Below are 23790 nucleotides of genomic sequence, written 5' to 3' on the forward strand. Positions count from 1 at the left end.
CGAGTACGCTTTTTCCTTCTGTGCCTCTGTGTGCGGACGTGGACGGGAGCTGAGGGCAACAAGAAGGGCTAGGGGGATTGGAAACAAGTGGAGAAGCCTTGGGGAGCTGCCAGGTATTGGGGAGGGCAGGATAAGGAGGGCCCCAGCTCCCTCCTCTGGCTTAGTCTGGCTGGAACCCAGCCTCCTCAAGAGGCCAGATGAGGTCAGGAGTCGTTCCCTCACCCCTGCCCGCCCCACTAACAGGCAGCACCCACACTACCCCTCCCTGCCCACAACAGTACCCAGGAAATAGGCGTTGGGACCTGTGTGCCCAGACCCTCCTCTCTGGAAGCCCCCATCACTTTTCTGCCTCACCCATGGCCTGTGGGTCCATGGTGTGGCCCTTCCCTTTCCTGAGGCCCAATCCCCTCTAGGATGCTGCCTCTGACCCCAGAGGACCCAGCATCCCATGGACCTATGACAAAGAGAAATATGTAGTGAGCTCAGGCCACAATCCCAGTGAGTGAAATATAAGTTTAGATTTAATTTTGCTTTCCGACAGCCAGGGCTGTATTCCTCTAAACTAGTAAATATTTAGTCCCTTTCAAGATTTCTGTATCCCCACTCCCCTTTTCCTGAGTCCTGAGGTTACATGGCTCCCCTGGCGGCTGGGGAGGGGCACCCACAGGCCACCCCAACCTCCCTCAGCCGTGTCCTCCAGCCCCTTCCCACCCTGCGGATGTCTTTGCCTGTGGGGGTGGGGTGCCAGCAGGGTTTCTGAGCCCACATGGGGGTGCTGAACCCCTTCTCAGAGGTGGGGAAAGCTCCTTCTCACTTTTTACTTTAAGTTTCTCCAAACCTCGGTTGGGGCTCTCTCTGTCCTCAAGGACAGGAGAGCTTGAGAGTGCCCTGATCTATGTTGCCCCTGAGCCTTGAATGGTGAAAGAAAAAGGTAAGATCCTGGGTGATAAACATAACCGAGGTTCCTATTCAGAACCATGTGCTTCCCCCAGATATCAATGCTACTCACCGCCTCCTGAGGGTGGACTGTGCTTCCACCTATGTCACCATGCACTTCAGATACAGGAGGCCCTTCAAGGCTCACGACTGCCCTGCAAAGGACAGGTGGCTCAGTGGTAAAGAATCCACCTGCTAATGTAGGAGACGCAGGTTCGATCCCTGGGTCAGGAAGATCCCCTTGAGGAGGAAATGGCAACCCCTCTCCGATATTCTTGCCTGGGAAATCCCATGGACAGAGAAGCATGGCAGATTACAGTCCAGGGGCCCTCAAAGAGTCCAACACAACTAAGCCCCTGAGCACACACAAAGAAGGTTTTATTACAGTTATTTGTATTTTGCCTAAAGGAGGAAACTTGGTCCCTGAGAGGTTAAGAATGGGTGTTGCTTAACTGGGGTGCTGTTGGCAGGTAAGGCAGGAAAAATCTGCCCCTCCCACTGCTGTGTCTTCACTGCCCCTGGCCCAGGAACGCCAGTGGCATCCACTAGTCATTTGACCATGGCCACAGCCCTGGAGGGGGCTTCCCTTATAGCTCAGTCAGTAAAGAGTCTGCCTGAAATGCAGGAGACCCGGGTTCAATTCCCGGGTCAGGAAGATCTCCTGGAGAAGGAAATGGCAACCCACTCCAGTATTCTTGCCTGGAGAATCCCATGGCCAGAGGAACGTGGCGGGCTATAGTACATGGGGTCGCAAAGAATCAGACACGACTTAGCAACTAAACCACCATGGCCCTGGAAGGGCTTCCCTGATAGCTCAGACGGTAAAGAATCCAGCTGCAATACAGGAGAGCTGGGTTCGCCTCAATCCCTCGGCCCTGGAGCACTTCCAGAGCTGTCAGTGTAGGGCAGGACCACCGTTTGTTGAGAATCGCCAGGTAACTGGGGGAGGCTTCCTGGCTGGTGTACTGCAGAGTTAGGGGTCAAACCAGCATTCTCTTTTTTGTTTTCAGATACATGTTCTGTGACTTGGCTTGGTTTCTCTTATCTATTTTTTTTCGGCTGTGCTGGGTCTTCGTTGCTGTGCAAGAGCTTTCTCTAGTTGTGGCAAGCAGGGGGTACTCCTCGTCACAGGTCATAGGCTTCTCATTGCAGCAGCTCCTCTTGTTGCAGAGCCCGGGCTCTAGGCGTGCGCGCTCAGTAACTACTCAAGCCGGCATCCTTCTGAGCCCGCCCGCCCTGGTCACAAGGGGCCGAGCAGAGTTAGTGAGGAAGGAAGGGCTAGGGGAGGGGCAGAGGTCATTCTTTCCAAGCTGAGGCTCTGCCCTCCCCCCACTTCCCGGGGATCCTGGGGGTCCCTGCCCTCTTGCTTTCCCTAACCCTGAGCTCCTTGTCTATTCTCCCTATACCCTCATCTCTTGTTCTGATGCTGCCTTCCTGGAAAGGTGGGGTGGGAGCTGCCAGATGTCGGGGTGTACGGCCCAGGGCAGCTGGGGGCAGAGGCGGAGGTGGGCTTACGAGGCCTCCTGTTCCAGGAAAGAAAAAGCGTCACAAGCCTCGGAAGGAGCTCGGTGCTGTTGTCACTGCGGACAGAACAGCACGGCCCCACCTGTGACAAATAACCCTGCAGACGGTGGGGCCCCCACCCCTTCCTGAAAATAGATCCCTGCCTGGCATGAATGGGAATGAGGTCCAAAGGACACATCTGCATTGCTGCCCACAGGAGATGCAGACATGTGTGTATGTTTGGAGGGTACCCACTGCGTCCCCAACCTCCATGGCCCCCCAAAGGCACCCTGGGCTGCAGACCAGCTCCCAAACAGCCTCACACCCTACAACTCGGCAGTACACCCCAGTTGGCAGCTACATGCACACACACACACACACGGGTGCACCCCAACCTTTCTCCACCTTTCTCCCAAATTTGGGGGCCACCAGCCCCAAAGCTAACCAAGTCCTCCATCACCAGGAGGTGTTTGGCTAAAGGAAGAGACCCCTGGATTTCCCTCCATTCCTCTGGGGGAGTCTCCAACCACCCCCACCAGCACCAGGGGCCTGTGGTCCCCATGCTGACCTCAGCTGATGTTTATATTCCTGGGCTGTTTGTTCTGTGAACGGAACATCTGACACCTTTTCAGAGAAATGTTTTTCTCTTTGTTCGGAACATCTGGAACCAGCAAGAACATCTGGGACTGCCGGGAACAGCTGTTTCTCGGATGGAACCTGAACTCCCCTGTCCCCACTTCCCATAGCTCCAGCCCCAACCTGTGCTCCTCGGGTTGGGGGTGGGGTGCCACTGTACCAGGTGAGGCCTATGCCCAGGACTTAGGGGGCCAGCACCCAGACCTCTGCCTTCTTCACCAGCAACCCTGGCCTGGGTGGTGGGTCCATGTCTCCCAGATGCCAGCAGCACAGGCTGCTTGAAAACTAGCGGGTGGTGAAGAGAGTGAGATGTGGGCAGAGGACACAGGATTCAGCATCTTCTTTCCCTTCCTGGGGGGTGAAGGAAGAGACAGAGCAAGGGGCCAAGAGAGAATAAAGAAGGTGCCATAATACATAAAACTCAAGAACTCAGCTGTGGGGCTGAGGGATGCGCCTGCCATGGGCAGCTGTGCAAGTTATGCACTGCACAAGGGCACCTCCCCCCCAAGACCCCAAGGGATGAGGGCTGTGTCTGATCCAGGGCCAGGGCACATAGTTCAGCTTAGACAAGCTCCTAGACTCTGTGGTTCCATCCACTGCTCTGCTGACAGATGAGAAAAAGCCAGAGAGACTTTCTGTTTCAGAACTTGCAGGCTCCCCCAGACCAGCCTCTTGTCTTCCACTCCAGACCCCTGGAGCTGTGGGTAACACTTCTGTGCCCTGAGAGTCCGGCTGATTGCTAAGTGGTGGGTTTTCAGTAAGCCATCAACACCTAAGTCCGCCATCTTTGGCAGCTCCCAGCAAACTCTCCCACCAAGTGAGCGAGGAGAGGCCTCTCGCCAGAGCTGGGACCAAATCTTCTCCCAAGTGGCTGCCGCTCTTGGCCTGTTCTTGCTCAAGAGCCTCTGTGGCTCCCTTCCTACACAAGGTCAAGCCTCCATCAACTGCCAACATGGCCACCTGCACTCTAGCCAAGAGGCTGGGCTCTGGGTCCATAGCTGTCCCCCCAGCACTCCTACCCCGTCCTTCCTGGATGTGTAAGTTGAAGGGTATAAGTTGGTCTGGGGTGGAAGGGCTGTGCCCACATCCATCCACAGGACCCGTGTGGATTCAGTTAAGTGCCTGGGACTCCAGACTGCGAGGCCGACGGGCCCCAGGACGTGATCTTGGGTGTTGGGATGGGGCCTCAGGGGTCCCTGCCTCCCAGGGGCATCTGTCACGGACCCCAGGGGCATCCGTCACAGACCCCAGCTGCAGTGCCCAAGCCGGGGTGACCCTTGGGTCTTAGCGGCACAGCTGACAAGAGAGCCTGCCCTCCCCCAGGGTCCCCAGAGAGCTGGTGCCTCCCCTGGGTCCCAATTTGCATGGCAGGAAGGGGCCTGGTGGGGAAGAGGCGGGGAGGAGGCAGACTGCAGCCCAGGCAGTTACACGTTTTCCCCCAGGAGCCTCCGTTGTCACGGGCTTGGGGCTGGAGACAGGGTGAGCATGGCAGGGTCGGCGTTGATTCCCGGGCTCAACAACTGGCTGGTGCTGGGGCTGCTGCTCCTTTCAGGTACTGCTCGAGGGGCCCAGAGGCCCCCTGGTTTCGCTCTTTCCACTGCTGCTGTCTCCTGCTCTTGCCTCCTCCGCCTTCCGTCTCTCACTTTTGCTGCCTCCTGTCTCCCTCTGACAGCCCTGGGGACCGGGTCTGTGGGAATCAGCCAGGCTGAGGGGCTGGTGGGCTCTGGAGTCTGCAGCCCCCAGCCCTTCTCCAGCCCGGAGGGTGTCGGGCTGAGCTGGGGGAGAGGTGCTGGTGGCTCTGACCTCGGAGAAGAGCTAGGCCGGGGAGGAAGAAAGGAGAGAGGGTCGTTCACCCCCAGGCGCTACAGGGCCCTGGGTGGGGGAAGCGGTGGAGAGGCCGCCCCGCACCAGACCTGGGACAGGCCTGCTCCCCACTTGGTGCTCTGGTCTGGAAGGCGGTAGAGCCTTCCAGGCGGGACTTCTTCCCTCTCATCCAAGAGCCCACTCAAAGGCCGAGGGCAGAAGCAGGGCTGGGAATCAGATCCTCTGGTGACCCCACCCCGCTCTAGACTCTCCAGGGCAGGGATCTTGGAGCTGATGTCCTGCGGGGAGGAAGTGGGTCTGGGAATGCAGGGGCGGGGCAGCCAACTCGGAAGGACCAGCCCCGCCCACTTCCTCCCACCCAGCAGGTGAGAAGGTGCTGGCGGACAAAACAGATGACCTGCTCCGGGATCCCAAAGGTCAGCAACTTCCCCTGAACCTTCTGGGAGCATGTATGTCTGTGTCCAACGTGGGGGTCCCTGTCCGCAAGCTGCCCTATGGTCGTCCCGGCGCCCTGGCCCCCTTGGGTTCTCCCCACCCATCCCCAGGCCTCCTGAGGGTCTGTCTCCCTCTGTAAGACCTGGCTCTAAAGTTCCTCCAACCCCTACTTCTCCAGCGTCACCCACGTCAAACATGAGTCCCAAAGATCAGGGAGGAGGGGATCCCACTGGGTATGTAGGCCTGGGCTGTCTGGCTGGGGAGTTGGGCTTAGCCCCAGCAGGAGCCTGCAACCTTGGGGGCCCCCAACAGGCTGCAGGGTCTTAGGGGTTCCTAGGGCACCCCTGACTGGGGACCAAGCAGGAGGGAGGTCTCCTGGGGCAGATGGGTGGTGGGGAGTGTGGCAAGCTGAGAAAGGCATAGGAATAAAAAGAGGAACAGGACCACGCAGAAGGGGTGACAAGGGAGACATGGGCAGGAGATTGATGCGGGAGCCTTGATTGCCAGGCTGAGGATTTGCGGGGTCACCCTGAGGACTGGGGGCTGGTGTGGACAGGGAGAGGGGAGAACACCAGGCCAGGTTAGAGGCTGTCCTGGGGGCCCTCTGGCCTCAGAAGGTGAGGCCTGCATCAGGGGCATGGAAAGGCGTTGGAAGTTTCCAGGCCCTTCTAAAGGAAAATCAAATGGGGAGAGTGGGCCATTAGGAAGGGGCGGGGTCCGGCGGTGTGGCCCGCAGCTCCTCACATGGCTCAGTTCCCCTACACCTCTGCCTCATGACTGTCCCACACTCTGAGAAGCAAGGGCAAGCCAGGAGACCAAGCCAGGGGTCAGCGCTGCCCGGGACAGGGGCCATGGTTGCGGGGGTGGCGGACCATGGTCGGCCGGCGGTCCAGAATGCAAGGAGCAGGATTTTGACCCTAGCCCTGACACCCACAGGAAACACTTGTTCCCGGATCTGGCAGCACCCACGTTTCGTGGCCAAGAAACGGGGCTCCACAGTGGAGATCAGGTGCCACGTGGAGGATGATGGTCTCGTGAGCTGGTTCCGGAAGCCGAAGCCGGACTCAGAGCCCAAGACACTTCACGCGGAGCAGGGCCGCATCCTCCAGTCCCATAACAACTCTGAGGCCGTTCTCACCATCCGAAGCGTCCAGTTTCAGGACAATGGCATCTACTTCTGCAAGCAGGAGTGTGCCAAGGGGACCCAGAGGACAGAGCACGGCTGTGGCACTGAGCTCCGGGTCATGGGTGTGTGTGGGGCCCACCCCTCCACCCCGCTACCCCCCACCAGCCAGGGAGAGCATGGGGTGCTCCTGGAGCCCCACCAACACCCACCCCACCCCACCCCACCCCAGCCCTCCACCAGTAGGAGGGAGGGTCACACCGTGTTGGGTGGCTGTGACCCCGGGCACCTGGGAGAGCCGCGGAGAAGCAGGTCCTGAGGGGTCCGGGCCCAAAGCAGGGACAGGTCCCACCAAGCCTCACCACGTCCACCCACCTCCTCCCAGGGTTCAGCACCTTGGCCCAGCTGAAGCGGCGGAACACACTGAAAGATGGCATCATCATGATCCAGACCTTGCTTATCATTCTGTTCATCATTGTGCCCATCTTCCTGCTGCTGGACAAGGTGACCGTGGGGGCCGGCCAGACACCGGCAGGGTCTCTGTCTCCCCAGCCCCAGAGCCCACCCACTGACTCACCCATTCAAACACTCCCTTATTCATCAGCTGTTCTCACAGAGTGCCCCTCAACCCTGACCCTTGACCCTTGACCCTTCACCCAAGACCAATCTCCCTGGCCCTCCCCAGCCTGGCCCAGCAGTGGATGGGGTGGGGGAAGCTAACACTCTGCTCTCCATCCCTCCCCCGCCAGGATGACAGCAAGGCCGGGATGGAGGAAGATCACACCTATGAGGTAAGGGGCAAGGTGGACCCCCCCATACTCCTGGAAGCTCCGAGGGCCGAGGGGGGCAGTCAGAGGCACCATCGGCGTGAGGCCAGGGGAGTGTTCAAGGCCTGAGCTCCGTTTCATCTCTCCAGGGCCTGGATATTGACCAGACGGCCACTTATGAAGACATAGTGACTCTGCGGACAGGGGAGGTGAAGTGGTCGGTGGGTGAGCACCCAGGCCAGGAGTGAGGGGCTGGCCCTCCCCATGCTCCTGGGCACAGCCCGCTGGGCCCTCAGTGACTGCTTCAGAGACGTCCCCCACTTTTCCCTGGACCCCCGTCAGCCTCCAAAGCAGGCCTGCCAGACCCACCTGCCCCTCCAGCCCTTGGTCCCCATCTCTCACGGAAGGGACTGGCATAGAAGGGCTGCAGGGCAGTGATTAGGAGTAAGGGGGTCCTCGGGGGTTAGACTGGACCCCGCCTTCTGGGGGTCCTATGTGGGGGATCCATGGCCCTGTGAAGGCCAGGGAAGGCAGAGACTTGTCTGGAACCTGCAAGTGGACTCAGAGCAGCCTGGCTTCTCTGGAGAGCCGGGGCAGGGTCACAGCCTACCCCAAGTGGCCGCAGATGGGCCACAAGAGCTTCGTCCCTCTCCCGTTCTCTCCTGCTCTCTCCCGCCCTGCCCCACCCCAGGGGGCTGCTGGCCTTGAGCCCTTTCCCCCGTGGAATAAACAGTGTGTCTTGAGAAAACACACACAGGCTTGTGACGTCTGTGGTTCTGGAGTTGATAAGGGTACCTGTTTGGACACAAACGTTTGGGCACCCATCGGCCTGGGGGCAGGGAGGTCTGCTCAGCTCATGTCCGGCTCTCTCTGGAGGCCCAGTTGGGACCTGTGGTTGTGTCTGCTTTCTTTCCCCGCTCTGACTCTGGCGGGACCCTGAACAGCAGAGAAGGTCTGACTGGACTGGTCCTTCTTCTTGGTGGGGATGCCCGCGTCCTGCCTCCTCTCCAGCTGACAAGCAGTGCTTGAGTTCTGCAGGACTCGAGCATCTCAGCCCTAGAGGAGCCACCCTCCCCTACCCACCCCAGTCCTCTTGTCCTTCAAAGTCCTCCACCTACAGGAAGCCTTCCCAAAACACCCCAGCCCCTATCTGGTCCCTGTTTGGACGCTGTCCTCCACAGCTCTGGTGTAGCTACAACTTTGCATTGCCCGTCTTGGCCTTGTTCTCCAGTTAAACTAGAAGGTCCCTGAGGGCAGGGCTTCCCCTGCCTCTACTCTACCCTCCTGTCCTCCACCAAGCCTGGAAATTGTATATACATTTTTTCTTACGAACTTTGACTTTAACTTTTCACAGTCAAAAATTGTTCTTTGTCATTCAATAAATGTATAGGTATGGATATGATTTTGGTCAAACATTAAACTATGAGATGCTGGAGATATATTTTTTTTCTTTTATTTTTTTTCATTTGACCCAGAGCTATGCAAGAGAGATTCCCAAATCAAGAGGCCTTGTGGTGGGGAAGCCTGGGGATTCTTAGTCAGATAACCCCTTCAGACTTTCTGCATAAAATCAGAAGCAAAACAATCCCCAGCCCGCCTGCTGCGGGAGTGACTGGGAGCAGCTCAGGGCTAGGACCTGAAGTTCAGTGCACCTCTGTGTGCAGAGCCGGACTGAGCTCCACTTCCTGTTGACCTTGGGGGGACCATGCTCTGGATTTGCCACTTTCATTCTGGATTCAGGTGGGAGAAACCCCTGCCCTCAGGGAGCTGCCAGTCTAATTGGAGAATCAAGGTCAGCATAGGGAGGGATGAGTCAGAGCAGCTCCAGCTGGAATTGCAGGTGAGGCAGGCAGGTGGCCAAGGACCCCACACCTGGGGTAAAGGTCCATCTCTGCTTTGATCAGCGGTGACCACACTGAGCCAGGCCGGGGCTGGGCCTGGCCGGGCCTCCTCCCTCCCTGGTCTCTGGGCTGCCAGAGGAAACGCACTTGTTTTGGCATCTGCCTCCACTGAACTGGAGCTCTTCCTCTCCTGCTGCTTTGCATAGTGGGGCTAATTCTGTCCTCGACCTCCACCAGGGACCCTGGGCAGCCGGCTGGGGGTGGGATGGAGTCTTCACTTCTCCCCCCAGGCAGGGTCTCCCCCTGCTTGGGGCTGCCCTCAGTCTAGGGAGGCCTTGGCTTTTTTTGACAATTAAATATTTTTGAATAACTGTTTTCCTAATGCTTTGAGGCACTGTTGACAGAGAGTCATCTGAGCAGGGAGGCCTGCCTTGTCCACCAGACACCCCCAAAGGGCACTGATTTCGTGGTTTCGATGTAGAAGCCCTCGATGGCCTGTTCTTCTGTTTTAGAGGCTTTTACACTGTGGGTGTCTGCGTGTCTGTCGTGTGGGGCCCTGGCCCCCAGAACTGACAGGCAGTGGAAACAAAGCTGAGTGATGCTGGTGGAAGTGATAATTATCTCAGATCTCAGTTGCTTTTTCTACAAAATGGGAATCATAAGACTTCTCCAAAGGAAAGGAGTTGAACCAGATGCTGGTTTTTAGAAAATTATCCTACAGTTAAGTTTTCTTGTCATGAGTTTCAGCACATGTACAGATTTGAATAACCACCACCACATCCAAAATACAAAACATGAATCAGATTCTCTCACTGGGTCCCCCAGATTTTTATATATGGAGCATCTCTTCACTGCCAATAAGATTTTATGGAGCACCTCCGTATTCGTTTATATGATCTTTCCCCAGCATAACCCTGGAAGGGGACAGCTTCATCCCCACTTTACAAAAGAGGAAATCGAGGCCCAGGGAGATGATTACCATAATTGGCCACAAGTCACACACAGACCTTCAGACTCCAAGTGTGGCATTCTTTCCACTACATCACAGCTGCCTCCCCTGAAGGACTTTGTAGCTCGGAGGCTTTGAGCCAGAGGAGGAGGAGGAGGGCCATCAGGAGAGAACCCTGGGACAGCTTTGTCCTGGGGAACCATCTCCAAATGTGTCCCCTTGTTCATGAGTCCCGAAGGCCCCGCTCCTTCCTAAGAGGCCCAGATGTGGGGCTGCTCCTCAGCCTTCCTCCTCCCAGAATGCAGCCCGAGGCCCCCTTGGTGGGCACATGCCCCGCTGCCCACTGGGGGAATCCAGCCCAGTCCCTCGGGGGCCTGGTGGAAGCACAAGCTGGTTCCTCCTCCGTTTTAGCTTGACTTCCGGCCCCCCTGTCTGCAGGTGCTGCTAGGTCAGGGGCGCTCTGGCCAGAGGGTTTGGGTGTTTTTCCAGCAGAATCAGAGATGAGAGAAAAACAAAACTCGGAAAGCTGAGGCTGTCTGGGTGTCCGTGGACAACCCCCAGCAGGGGTGCAGCCTTGCTGGGTCTTCTGTGAAAGGCCTCAGAGGCCATTCAGCCCCAGGGGAGTGGGGGTGGGGGGCTCGGGACTCCTGCGCCGTTGTGCCCTGCTCTCCGCAGGCAGCCTCAGCAGCTGGATTCAGAGTCCACACAACTGCGAAGTTTCTGGATTTGGCTCTGCTCTCCACACTGCTGCACCCGGGCACGGCATCCTCGGGAACCGCTATTGACTCAGATACAAACAAAAACCAAAACCAACCCTGCCCGTCCGTCGGGGAGACCTCGCCGGCCCTCTCCCAGCCCGAGCTTTTACTTGGAAACTTAGGTGACTCCACAGAGAACACAAAACAGCAAGCCTGAAACCCTGAATTCAGAGTGTAGTTTGTTAAAACACATTTATACAGATCATAATGTACTTTTCAAACAATAATAATAAAAGACATTGTTCTGTTCAGCCCTAAGATCACTTTCTCACGTGGCAGGAGTGGGCGGCCAGACGCCTCGTGAGGTCCTGTTTGGGGCTCAGGCTCTGTGAGCTGTGGGTCTACTGAACATCTGTGTGCTTGCCCTCAGCATATGCATGCCACCCCGTCCCCTTTTTACATTTGAATTTGCTCGGGTGCGTATTGCTGTGTGTTGCAAGATCCCACGTTATCATTTTTTCCACACTTGTTATGCGAAGTTCATTCTACAGACACAGCATGACCTGCCTGGCCATTCCTGGCCGGGGGGATATTTGAGTTTCTTTCCTTGACACTGTCCTTCCATCCACTCAATGCACTCGGTGGATGCTTGTTGAGTTTCCTGGGCCTGGGAATATGGTTCCAGCTGCCAAGTCCCTCCCCTCTCCCCAGAGCTAGACTCTCGCTTCTTAGCTCTTTCTTTCGTGGTAGTTTTCACAATGTGAAATTTCTGGATACATGTTACTGTTAGGTATTTATTTGTTTGCTATTATCTCTCTTTCCCATAGACTGTAAACTCCAGCAGAGAAAAGGTGGTGTCCTTTGTTTATCTAGGTCTGCCCATCTGCCTGGTACATGGATGCCTGGCACATGGAAGGCCCGGCAACTGCTTATTTAATTGGTTAATGTACGAATAAGAGAATGAGTGAATGAATGAAGGGGTGAAGGGCATGAGCCCAGCCTCAAAGAGCTTACCTTCCCCTGTGCGGGTAAGATGTTCACAAACAACCACAGAATAAGGTAGAAGGAGACAGAGGTTATTTCCAGTTGACAGCACCAATCAGGAAAGCACCTCAGACTTCCCACAGCTGCTGGACACACCCCGGTACTTACTACTTCATTCTCAATGGGCTTGTCCCCCTGGGGAGTCATCCCCAAGGTGAAATTACCCAGTAGGTCCAGTGATGTCGGTTGTTTTGCTCTTCTAGATTGTTCAGAGATCCTCACCCACTGTAAACAACACCCCCCGTCAGCTCACAGGGGTGCCTGCCCTCATCCTCCCCACCCCCACTCCAGAGCCCTCCTGGGCCCTTCCTCCATGCTTGAATCCTCTGGCAAACCCAAGGGTCCGATGAGATGAAGGAAGTGAAAATGTGATGTACACTGAAACGTGCAACACAAATGTGAAGGATGATGTGACTTGGTTCATTAAATCGGGCTGCATCAGGTTGTTTTTCTCTGCTGCTTGTTTTGGTACCTGTACCTGCGGATCTCATTCTGGGCTGAAGCTCCTTGAACATCTTCTTTTTCTTTTTGGCCATGCCACACAGCGTGTGGGATCTTCCTTGGCCAGGGATCAAACCCATGTCCCCTGCAATGGAAACAGGGAGTTTTAACCACTGGGTCACAAAGAGTCGGACATGACTGAACGACTGAACTGAACCGAACCGAACCACTGGATTGCCAGGGAAGTCCTATTGAACATTTTCTGAATGGGGACTTGAGCCCACCCTGCCAGCTCTGTGCTAAGGATAGTTCTGTTCATGCCCAGCAGCCCTACCATCTTTCCTAGGTGAGGCTTCTAAAGAGCTTGGCACCATGAAAAACTGGGACCTTGGGCTGCTATCACTTAGGAGCTGAGAGACTCCAGGAAAACTACTTATCTCTGAGCCTGAGTATCCTTGTATGAAGGATATATCCTCATACAATCCTCCCCACATCACTCAGTACAGCGCCTGGTACATGGAAAGTGCTCAGAAATGTTGGCCTTACGCATGTCCCCTGGAGAAGCCTTTGAGAATCCCCACATAACATTCTTAAAGACGTTGACCCAATGAGCTGTGATCCACTCAGCCGTCAGACTTGTGCTGGAGTCAAAGAAGAAGTGGTGCATATCCTGGGGGCAATCCCAGGCTCTGGATTCAAGGAAGGCAGAACAGAGCTAGAGATGGGAAGCATGGACCTCAAGTGACAAGAGGAAAGTGGAGAGAGCTGCCTGCAGTCCCTTTGCGACTCTCTTGAAGGCCAGGGCAAGTATGACTCTAAATAATGAGATGGCCCCAAGCCAAGTGGACTTGAACCTTGGAGGGGTTCTTGAAACCTGAAAGAGGCCACTTTCAGATCAAGAGTGGACTTTCCTGGCGGTTCAGACAGAAAGAATCTGCCTGCAGTGCAAGAGACCCAGATTTGATCCCTGGGTTGGGAAGATCCCCTGGAGGAGGAAATGGCAACCCACTCCAGTATTCTTGCCTGGAGAATTCCACAGACAGAGGAGCCTGGTGGGCTACAGTCCATGGGGATGCAAAGAGTCAGAGTAACACTCAGATCAAGAGTAAATCTGTGAGTATCCACGATGAGAACCCCAGAGACGATCGAATCTGAAAATATGAAGGGCTACCAAACACGCTGAAATTCATGGATTCCAAGATGATGGGGGAATTCATCTCTAACCCTATGGGCCTGGCCCTGGAGATGCTGATCACAGCCTCTGCCCACCAGCCACCATGCAGAGGCCACTGCCCGGCAGTCTCTGAAACCGGAGAAGCTGGGGGTCTGGCCCCAGGTCATGCCCCAAGAAAGGGTGAATGACTCCCTAGCATGGGCAGGAAAATCCCAAGTCTAATTCAAAGTTTATCTTCTACTAGTAATGACTTGCGGAGAAGGCAATGGCACCCCACTCCAGTACTCTTGCCTGGAAAATCCTATGGATGGAGGAGCCTGCTAGGCTGCAGTCCATAGGGTTGCAAAGAGTCAGACATGACTGAGTGACTTCACTTGGACTTTTCAGTTTCATGCATTGGAGAAGGAAATGGCAAGCCACTCCAGTATTCTTGCCTGGAGAATCCCAGGGATGGGGGAGCCTGGTGGGCTGCCGTCTATGGGGTCACACAGGGTCGGACACGACTGAAGCAACTTAGCAGCAGCAATGACTTGTGTGTGTGTCTTCATTACGAAAGATCCTGAAAAAGACTTTATAGAGAAGAGGATCACCAGTATCCACCCCTACACCTTCCAGTTCTGAGAAAGGTGTATCCCAGGGGCCCCCAGGATCCTGTGGGCCAACCAGAAGTGGGCTGGTAAGAGGAGATACTCGCCTACTCTGACTGGTCCCACCTGTTCTTGGCAGTCCCCTGCCTGGAGTCACCACTCCTCACATGTGCCCACCTTGTGTGGCTCTCGAGCAATCCTCAACTCGGGCTCCTGTACCCTCACTCGTAGGGAAGGCCTGAGGCTTCTCCTGTGGTCCACGGCTCACATACTGGTCCCCCCTGTATTAGCTAGAAGCCCGTCATGGGCGCTTCCACCTCAGTGCTGCTCCCCCCGGGTGACACAGAAGGAAGAAGTGGCAGAAGAGGTAAGTGCTGTGTGGGGCTCGGAGACCCTCCCCCACTTTCTCCCCGGCTCCTCCCCTTTGGTGGCACCAGAAGTAGAGGAAAGGGGCGTCCTCTCCTTTCCTGTGGGCTCCCAGGTGGCACAGAGGTAAAGAAGCCACCTGCCAATGCAGGAGACGTGGGTTCGCTCCTTGTGTCGGGAAGATCCCCTGGAATGGGAAATGGCAACCCACTCCAGTATTCTTGCCTGGGAAATCCCATGGACAGAGGAGAGTGCGCAGGCTACAGTCCATAGCGTTAGAAAGAGTCAGACATGACTGAGTGACTGAGCACATACTTTTCCTGTGGCCCTACCTTCATCAGAGCCAGTTTCTTTCTGTCTTTAAGTAAATTTCTTTTATTTATTTGGCTGCACGGCGTCTTCATTGCGGCTTGCAGAATCCTTAGTTGCAGCATGTGGGATTGAGTTCCCCAACCAAGGACTGAACCCAGGACCCCTGCGTTGGGAGCATGGAGTCTTAGCCACTGGACCACCACGGAAGTCCCAGAGACTGTTTCTTTCATGACACTCCCCTCTGGTCCTCCTACAGTTGAGCCTGGGACAGTTTCCACAGGTCCCAGTGCCCTTGGTAGCAGATAAAGAATCAGGGGCATGGTTGGGTGATGGTTCACGAGTGACGGGGAAAAAAGAGAGCTCTGTCTTCTGGTCTTAAAAGGGGGAGGTGACAACATGCAAGCCCTCAAGTTCTGGACCACAAGGGTGTAACTTTTCAATGCTGGTTGGCAACACCATCACCAACCACCTCTAAAAAGGTTTGCTTCCTTCTTGCTTTCCCACAGGGTCAAGTGCTAAATGTATTTAGACTCAGGGGGTGGAAGGTTTAAATGGAGGGGAATATGTTCTTTCCTGCTCTTATCCTTGGGGACAATTCAATGCTGGTGACTTCTGGATGCTGAAATAGCCCCAACTCTGGGCACCAAGAGGTGGGAAGTTTGTAGTTCTAGCCTTCCTAACTCAGGCCTTGCCTTGCTGTGTGGTCTCTGCCACACATCCCGTGTCTCTGGGCTGGTCTCACCTGGAAAATGACAAGCTCTGAAGGGAGGACCAAATGAGGCAGAAACTCTTGTGACTAGAGGCAGGATCCTTGTGATCAGGAAGCTAAAAACACAGAGTGGCGCCCACTCAGTCTGCTTTGAAGAAAGGACCTGGAGTGCTGCAACATGAGAAGAGTAAGCATTTGGAGATTTGCTGTCTTGGTTGAAGCAGCTCTTGTAAGTATGCCTCTTTGAGCCTCAGTCTCCCCGTCTGTAAAATGGGGTGATAACCATACCTCCTTCACAAGATGGTCCTGAAGGTCTAATGTAGGGCTGCATGGGCATGCTTTTCACAGCCTGATAAGCTCTATACAGATACTAAACGGAGGAGGAGAAAGCCTGGGAGGAGACTACAATGACTAGAGAGAGCCATTTTTCCGGGATGCTATGCTCCAGTGCTGGGGGTGGGACTCAAGCCTTCAAGGGCTCTTCCAGCTGAGAGTCTCTGACGGTAACAGGGCTACGGGAGCAAGCACTTGTGGTCAGTCTCTGTTCCTGGGATTTCTGCGGCACATCCGAGGAGTAGGGGCAATGCCTCAAGTGTCCGTCCTTTGCCCCCACACACCTGCCAGAGAGGGGACGTTCAGGAAAAGGGACATGCGGGGCTGAAGCCCTCTAATGGTCACGGGTTAGCACTGCATCCACCTCAGTTTGGATCAGGTGGCAGGAGGAAGGTGATGGAGCGAAGGAGGAACTTGTGCCCAGAAACCTCAGCATCTATTGCTATCCTTGGCTCCCTTTCCCCAAACACACATTCTCTCTGGTGGATGGAGAGGAGCATTTCAGGGAGGAGGAAGTGGGTAGAGAGTGAGGAAGCATCCACATAGCTCTCAAGATACATCCATCCTGAGACAACACTTCCTTCAGGGGACCAGCTCGGGCCTCCCTGACCCTGGGGAACACCCCACAATGACGCCCTGCCAGAGTGGTGCCTGGGCTTGGGGTACTCCTTTCTGCCTGTTGCTGTTTAGTGGCTCAGTCGTGGGTCCGACTCTTTTGTGGCCTCATAGGCTGTAGCTCCTATGATGGAAAGGACATCTTTTTTGGTGTTAGTTCTAGAAGGTCTTGTAGGTCTTCACAGAACTGTACAATTTCAGCTTCTTCAGCATTCCTGGTCGGGGCATAGACTGGATTACTGTGACATTGAATGGGTTGCCTTGGAAATGAACAGAGATCATTCTGTCATTTTTGAGATTGCATCCAAGTATTGCATTTCCGACTCTTTTATTGACTATGAGGGTACTGCATTTCTTCTAAGGGATTCTTGCCCACAGTAGTGGGCATAATTGTCATCTGAATTAAATTCACCCATTCCAGTCCATTTTTCACTGATATCTAAAATGTCGATGTTCACTCTTGTCATCTCCTGTTTGACCGTGTCCAGTTTACCTTGATTCATGAACCTAACATTCCAGGTTCCTATGCAATATTGTTCTTTACAGCATTGGACTTTACTTCCATCACCAATCACATCTACAACTGGGTGCCATTTTCGCTTTGGCTCCGTCTCTTCCTGCCTTCTGGAGTCATTTCTCCACTCTTCTCCAGTAGCATATTGGGTACCTACCGACCTGGGGAGTTCAGTGTTCAGTGTCATATCTTTTTTAATTTTCATACTGTTCATGGGGTTCTCAAGGCAAGAATACAGAAGTGGTTTGCCGTTCCCTTCTCCAGTGGACCACATTTTGTCAGAACTCTTCACCATGACCCATCTGTCTTGGGTGGCCCTACACGGCATGGCTCATAGTTTCACTGAGTTAGACAAGGCTGCGGTTCATGAGTTAGACAACGCTGTTGCCTGGAGTAACAGGTAAATTTGGCCTTAGAATACAAAATGAAGCAGGGCAAAGGCTAACAAAGTTTTGCCAAGAGAATTCACTGGTCATAGCAAACACCCTCTTCCAACAACACAAGAGAAGACTCCACATATGGCCATCACCAGATGGTCAATACTGAAATCAGATTGATTATATTCTTTGCAGCCAAAGATGGAGAAGCTCTATACAGTCAGCAAAAACAAGACTGGGAGCTGACTGTGGCTCAAATCATGAACTCCTTATTGCCAATTTCAGACTTCAATTGAAGAAAGTAGGGAAAACCACTAGACCATTCAGGTATGACCTAAATCAAATCCCTTACAATTACACAGTGGAAGTGAGAAATAGATTCAGGATATTAGATCTGATAGACAGAGTGCCTGAAGAACTATGGACGGAGGTTCATGACATTGTACAGGAGGCAGGGATCAAGACCATACCCAAGAAAAAGAAATGTAAAAAGGCAAAATGGTTGCCTGAGGAGGCCTTAACTGAGAAAAGAAGAGAAGCTAAAGGCAAAGGAGAAAAGGAAAGGTACCTATTTGAATGCAGAGTTCCAAAGAATAGCAAGGAGAGATAAGAAAACTTTCCTCAGTGATCAATGCAAAGAAATAGAGGAAAACAATAGAATAGGAAAGACTAGAGATCTCTTCAACAGAATTAGAGATACGAAGGGAACATTTCATGCAAAGATGGGCACAATAAAGGACAGAAATGGTATGGACCTAACAGAAGCAGATGATAATAAGAAGAGGTGGCAAGAACACACAGAAGAACTATACAAAAAAAAACCTTCATGACCCAGATAACCATGATGGTGTGATCACTCACCTAGAGCCAGACATCCTGGAATGTGAAGTCAAGTGGGCCTTGGAAGGCATCACTACGAACAAAGCTAGTGGAGGGGATGGAATTCCAGTGGAGCTATTTCAAATCCTGAAAGATGATGCTTTAAAGTGCTGCACTCAATATACCAGCAAATTTGGAAAACTCAGCAGTGGCCACAGGACTAGAAAAGGTCAGTTCTCATTCCAATCCTAAAGAAAGACAATGTCAAAGAATGTTCAAACTACTGCACAATTGCACTCGTCTCACACGCTTGCAAAGTAATGCTCAAAATTCTCCAAGCCAGGCTTCAACAGTACGTGAACCATGAACTTGCAGATGTTCAAGGTGGATTTAGAAAAGGCAGAGGAACCAGAGATCAGATTGCCAACATCTGTTGGATAATAGAAAAAGCAAGAGAGTTCCAGAAAAACAGCTACTTCTTTTTATTGACTATACCAAAGCCTTTGACTGTCGAAAAGCCTTTGACAAATTGTCAAAAATTCTTAAAGAGATGGAAATACCAGACTACCTTACCTGACTACTGAGAAATCTGTATGCAGGTCAAGAAGCAACAGTTAGAACCAGACATGGAACAACCGACTGGTTCCAAATTAGGAAAGGAGTACGTCAAGGCTGTATATTGTCACCCTGCTTATTTAACTTGTATGCAGAGTACATCGTGTAAAATGACAGGCTGGATGAAGCACAAGCTGGAATCAAGATTTCTGGGAGGAATATCAATAACCTCAGATATGCAGATGACACCACCCTTACGGCAGAAAGTGAAGAAGAACTAAAAGTGAAAGTGAAAGAGGAGAGCTAAAAAGTTGGCTTAAAGCTCAACATTCAAAAAACGAAGATAATGGTATCTGGTCCCATCACTTCATGGCAAGTAGATGGGGAGGCAATGGAAACAGTGAGAGACTTTATTTGGGGGACTCCAAAATCACTGCTGATGGTGACTGAAGCCATGAAATTAAAAGATGCTTTCTTCTTGGAAGAAAAGCTACGACCAACCTAGACAGCATACTAAAAAGTAGAGACATTACTTTGCCAACAAAGGTCCATGTAGTCAAGGCTATGGTTTTTCCAGTAGTCATGTATGGATGTGAGAGTTAGTTGAACTATTAAGAAAGCTGAGTGCTGAAGTTCAAAAGAGACACCTTTGAACTGTGGTGTTGGAGAAGACTCTTGGACTGCAAGGAGATCCAACCAATCCATCCTAAAGGAAATCAGTCCTGAATATTCATTGGAAGGACTGATGTTGAAGCTGAAACTCCAGTACTTTGGCCACCTGATGTGAAGAACTAACTCATTGGAAAAGACCCTGATGCTGGGAAAGATTGAGGGTGGCAGAAGGGGACGACAAAGGGTAAGATGGTTGGATGGCATCACTGACTCAATGAACATGAATTTGAGCAAATTCTAGGAGTTGGTGATGGACAGGGAGGCCTGGCATGCTATATTCCTGGGGTCGCGAGGAATCGGACACGACTGAGCAACTGAACTGAACTGAACTGAACTGAGACTGTTGACCACCAGGCTCCCCTGTCCTTGGGATTTTCTAGACAAGAATACTGGGGTAGGTTGCCTTTCTCTTCTCCAGGGGATTTATCTGACCCAGGGATTGAACCTGAGTCTCCTGCATTTGCAGCTAGATTCTTTACGGCTGAGCCACCTGGGAAGCCCATTCGCTTCTGCTGCTGCTGCTGCTGCTAAGTTGCTTCAGTCGTGTCCGACTCTGTGCGACGCCATAGACAGCAGCCCACCAGGCTCCCCCGTCCCTGGGATTCTCCAGGCAAGAACATTGGAGTGGGTTGCCATTTCCTCCTCCAATGCATGAAAGTGAAAAGTGAAAGTGAAGTCACTCAGTTGTGTCCGACCCTCAGCGACCCCATGGACTGCAGCCTTCCAGAATGGGGTGCCATTGCCTTCTCCTCGCTTCTGCTACCTCCCCTTTAAAAAGAAAACCCATGGGGTGGGCTCTCAAGCTGAGACCCTGTGTGCACAGCCCTCTGGCTGGTGGCAGTGGAGACGGGATGATGACAAGCCTGGGGGACATGACCCCAGAGAAGGAACGGGAACAGGATGAGTGAGAGGAGGTTCTAAATTATCCATTAGCACAGGCTGCCAGTGGTCCTTGCATAAATGTATAGAGCACACAGGTGGGGGGAAAGGGAGAGAGAGAAGAAGCCAGGGTATAAAAATGGCCCAGCAGGGACCAATTCCAGGATCCCAGGACCCAGTTCACCAGACGACTCAGGGTCCTGTGGACAGCTCACCAGCTATGATGGCTGCAGGTAAGCTCGCTAAAATCCCCTCCATTCGCGTGTCCTAAAGGGGTAATGCAGGGGGCCCTGCCGATGGATGTGTTCAGAGCTTTGGGCTTTAGGGCTTCCGAATGTGAACATAGGTATCTACACCCAGACATTTGGCCAAGTTTGAAATGTTCTCAGTCCCTGGAGGGAAGGGTAGGTGGGGGCTGGCAGGAGATCAGGCGTCTAGCTCCCTGGGGCCCTCCGTTGCGGCCCTCCTGGTCTCTCCCTAGGCCCCCGGACCTCCCTGCTCCTGGCTTTCGCCCTGCTCTGCCTGCCCTGGACTCAGGTGGTGGGCGCCTTCCCAGCCATGTCCTTGTCCGGCCTGTTTGCCAACGCTGTGCTCCGGGCTCAGCACCTGCATCAGCTGGCTGCTGACACCTTCAAAGAGTTTGTAAGCTCCCGAGGGATGCGTCCTAGGGGTGGGGAGGCAGGAAGGGGTGAATCCACACCCCCTCCACACAGTGGGAGGAAACTGAGGAGTTCAGCCCTATTTCATCCAAGTAGGGGTGTGGTTAGGGGAGCAGAAACGGGGGTGTGTGGGGTGGGGAGGGTTCCGAATAAGGCGGGGAGGGGAACCGCGCACCAGCTTAGACCTGGGTGGGTGTGTTCTTCCCCCAGGAGCGCACCTACATCCCGGAGGGACAGAGATACTCCATCCAGAACACCCAGGTTGCCTTCTGCTTCTCTGAAACCATCCCGGCCCCCACGGGCAAGAATGAGGCCCAGCAGAAATCAGTGAGTGGCAACCTCGGACCGAGGAGCAGGGGACCTCCTTCATCCTAAGTAGGCTGCCCCAGCTCTCCGCACTGGGCCTGGGGCGGCCTTCTCCCCGAGGTGGCGGAGGTTGTTGGATGGCAGTGGAGGATGATGGTGGGCGGTGGTGGCAGGAGGTCCTCGGGCAGAGGCCGACCTTGCAGGGCTGCCCCAAGCCCGCGGCACCCACCGACCACCCATCTGCCAGCAGGACTTGGAGCTGCTTCGCATCTCACTGCTCCTCATCCAGTCGTGGCTTGGGCCCCTGCAGTTCCTCAGCAGAGTCTTCACCAACAGCTTGGTGTTTGGCACCTCGGACCGTGTCTATGAGAAGCTGAAGGACCTGGAGGAAGGCATCCTGGCCCTGATGCGGGTGGGGATGGCGTTGTGGGTCCCTTCCATGCTGGGGGCCATGCCCGCCCTCTCCTGGCTTAGCCAGGAGAATGCACGTAGGCTGGGGGAGACAGATCCCTGCTCTCTCCCTCTTTCTAGCAGTCCAGCCTTGACCCAGGGGAAACCTTTTCCCCTTTTGAAACCTCCTTCCTCGCCCTTCTCCAAGCCTGTAGGGGAGGGTGGAAAATGGAGCGGGCAGGAGGGAGCTGCTCCTGAGGGCCCTTCGGCCTCTCTGTCTCTCCCTCCCTTGGCAGGAGCTGGAAGATGGCACCCCCCGGGCTGGGCAGATCCTCAAGCAGACCTATGACAAATTTGACACAAACATGCGCAGTGACGACGCGCTGCTCAAGAACTACGGTCTGCTCTCCTGCTTCCGGAAGGACCTGCATAAGACGGAGACGTACCTGCGGGTCATGAAGTGCCGCCGCTTCGGGGAGGCCAGCTGTGCCTTCTAGTTGCCAGCCATCTGTTGTTTGCCCCTCCCCCGTGCCTTCCTTGACCCTGGAAGGTGCCACTCCCACTGTCCTTTCCTAATAAAATGAGGAAATTGCATCGCATTGTCTGAGTAGGTGTCATTCTATTCTGGGGGGTGGGGTGGGGCAGGACAGCAAGGGGGAGGATTGGGAAGACAATAGCGGGGATGCGGTGGGCTCTATGGGTACCCAGGTGCTGAATAATTGACCTGGTTCCTCCTGGGCCAGAAAGAAGCAGGCACATCCCCTTCTCTGTGACACACCCTGTCCACGCCCCTGGTTCTTAGTTCCAGCCCCACTCATAGGACACTCATAGCTCAGGAGGGCTCTGCCTTCAATCCCACCCGCTAAAGTACTTGGAGCGGTCTCTCCCTCCCTCATCAGCCCACCAAACCAAACCTAGCCTCCAAGAGTGGGAAGAAATTAAAGCAAGATAGTCTATTAAGTACAGAGGGAGAGAAAATGCCTCCAACATGTGAGGAAGTAATGAGAGAAATCATAGAATTCGTTTTGTGCAGAAATTTTAAGGTGACTACACGCTTAGCCCAACTACCCTTGGGAAATGTGTGTGTGTTAGTCACTCAATCGTGTCCAGCTCTTTGTGACCCCATGGACTGTAGCCTGCCAGGCTCCTCTGTCCATGGGATTCTCCAGGCAAGAATACTGGAGTGGGTTGCCATTCCCCAGGGGATTTTCCCAACCCAAGGATCAAACCCGAGTTTCCGGCATTGCAGGCAGATTCTTTACTCTCTGAGCCATCAGGGAAGCCCTGTGGGAAATGGGAACCATGCAAAAACGGCTTTGGGACCAATAAGACCAGAATATTTGGGATCTGAACTGGGGCAAGAGATGTGGAAGAGAGATTCTAAATGCATGTGTACATACTAAGTTGCTTCAGTCATGTCCGACTATTTGCAACCCCATGGACCACAGCCTGCCAGGCTCCTCTGTCCATGGGATTCTCCAGTCAAGAATACTGGAGTGAGTTTCCATTTCCTCTTCCAGGGGATCTTCCAGACCCAGGGATCGAACCAGTGTCTCTTATGTCTCCTGCGTTGACAGGCAGGTTCTTTATCACTAGTGCCACCTGAGACCCAATTCTAAACGAGGGGTTGCAAATTCAGTGCCAACAGGTGCCAGGTATAAGTGGCAAGGGCTGCATGTGAAGGGAGAAATAGCAACCAGCCCTTAGGCTGCTTGTGAAGGATACAGCACAGAGGGGTTTCTAAAGTTATTGACACATTACAGCACGCGAGAAGCTTCAGCTATTTTTGCATGGAACTGTGGGGTGCTCTGTGTTTTTCCAAAGGAATTGAATCACACTCTGCTTCCCTAATGGCGGCTTGAACGTTTCTTTTTCTTTCTAAATGCACTTCAAAGGGCAGTTTTAAAGTTGTTTTTAGTCACCCAAGCACCTTGGCTAAGTAACTAGTGATCTATAAATCAATGCTTAGATGTTCAAAGTAACTCTATTGTCTGTTAAATTTTGCTCATAACTTTATTATTTCTACTTTACTACTCACTTTAAGTTTTTGTCTTTAAAAGCCTATATTCTTTAAGTGGATTTTTAGATTACTACTTTAGAGCTTTATTCTTTTCAAATATAAGATTTAAAGGTATAAGTTTTCTTTTAATCAGTGCTTTAGCTACATGCTACAAATTTTGATATTTTGTGATTTCATTATCCTCGAGTTCAAATATTTTCCAAATTTCTTTGGGATTTCTTCTTTAACTATGGCAATTTAGAATTATGTTGCTTAATTTCCAAGTATTTCAGAAACATAAAACAAGTATCAAAGCATTTAACAATA

At 53.3% G+C, this 23790-nt stretch overlaps 2 protein-coding genes across 4 annotated transcripts; both read left to right on the top strand.

The window, feature by feature from the left end:
• Nucleotides 1-4311: 4311 nt before the first annotated feature.
• Nucleotides 4312-8665, top strand: CD79B (CD79b molecule). 2 transcript variants are annotated; one of them, XM_086355331.1, is made up of 6 exons: nt 4312-4627; nt 5262-5315; nt 6271-6582; nt 6843-6961; nt 7207-7248; nt 7374-8665. In XM_086355331.1, exons 1-6 carry the CDS (start codon nt 4561-4563, stop codon nt 7470-7472), a joined length of 693 nt encoding a protein of 230 aa, XP_086211457.1. In that variant the 5' UTR covers nt 4312-4560; the 3' UTR covers nt 7473-8665. The 2 variants fall into 2 exon arrangements, with proteins under 2 accessions (XP_086211457.1, XP_086211456.1); XM_086355330.1 differs by having other exon boundaries at nt 4463-4627; nt 5265-5315.
• An 11518-nt stretch (nt 8666-20183) lies between these two features.
• LOC147351364 (somatotropin) lies at nt 20184-22063 on the top strand. 2 transcript variants are annotated; one of them, XM_086356967.1, is made up of 5 exons: nt 20184-20342; nt 20591-20751; nt 20979-21095; nt 21322-21486; nt 21761-22063. In XM_086356967.1, exons 1-5 carry the CDS (start codon nt 20249-20251, stop codon nt 21959-21961), a joined length of 738 nt encoding a protein of 245 aa, XP_086213093.1. In that variant the 5' UTR covers nt 20184-20248; the 3' UTR covers nt 21962-22063. The 2 variants fall into 2 exon arrangements, with proteins under 2 accessions (XP_086213093.1, XP_086213094.1); XM_086356968.1 differs by having other exon boundaries at nt 21325-21486.
• The last annotated feature ends 1727 nt before the right edge of the window (nt 22064-23790 follow it).

The sequence above is a fragment of the Bos grunniens genome, chromosome 19, assembly GCF_055505025.1.
Source record: "Bos grunniens cultivar Pamir isolate PY7600 chromosome 19, Bosgru_T2T1.0, whole genome shotgun sequence".
NCBI classification, from domain to species: Eukaryota; Metazoa; Chordata; class Mammalia; order Artiodactyla; family Bovidae; genus Bos; species Bos grunniens.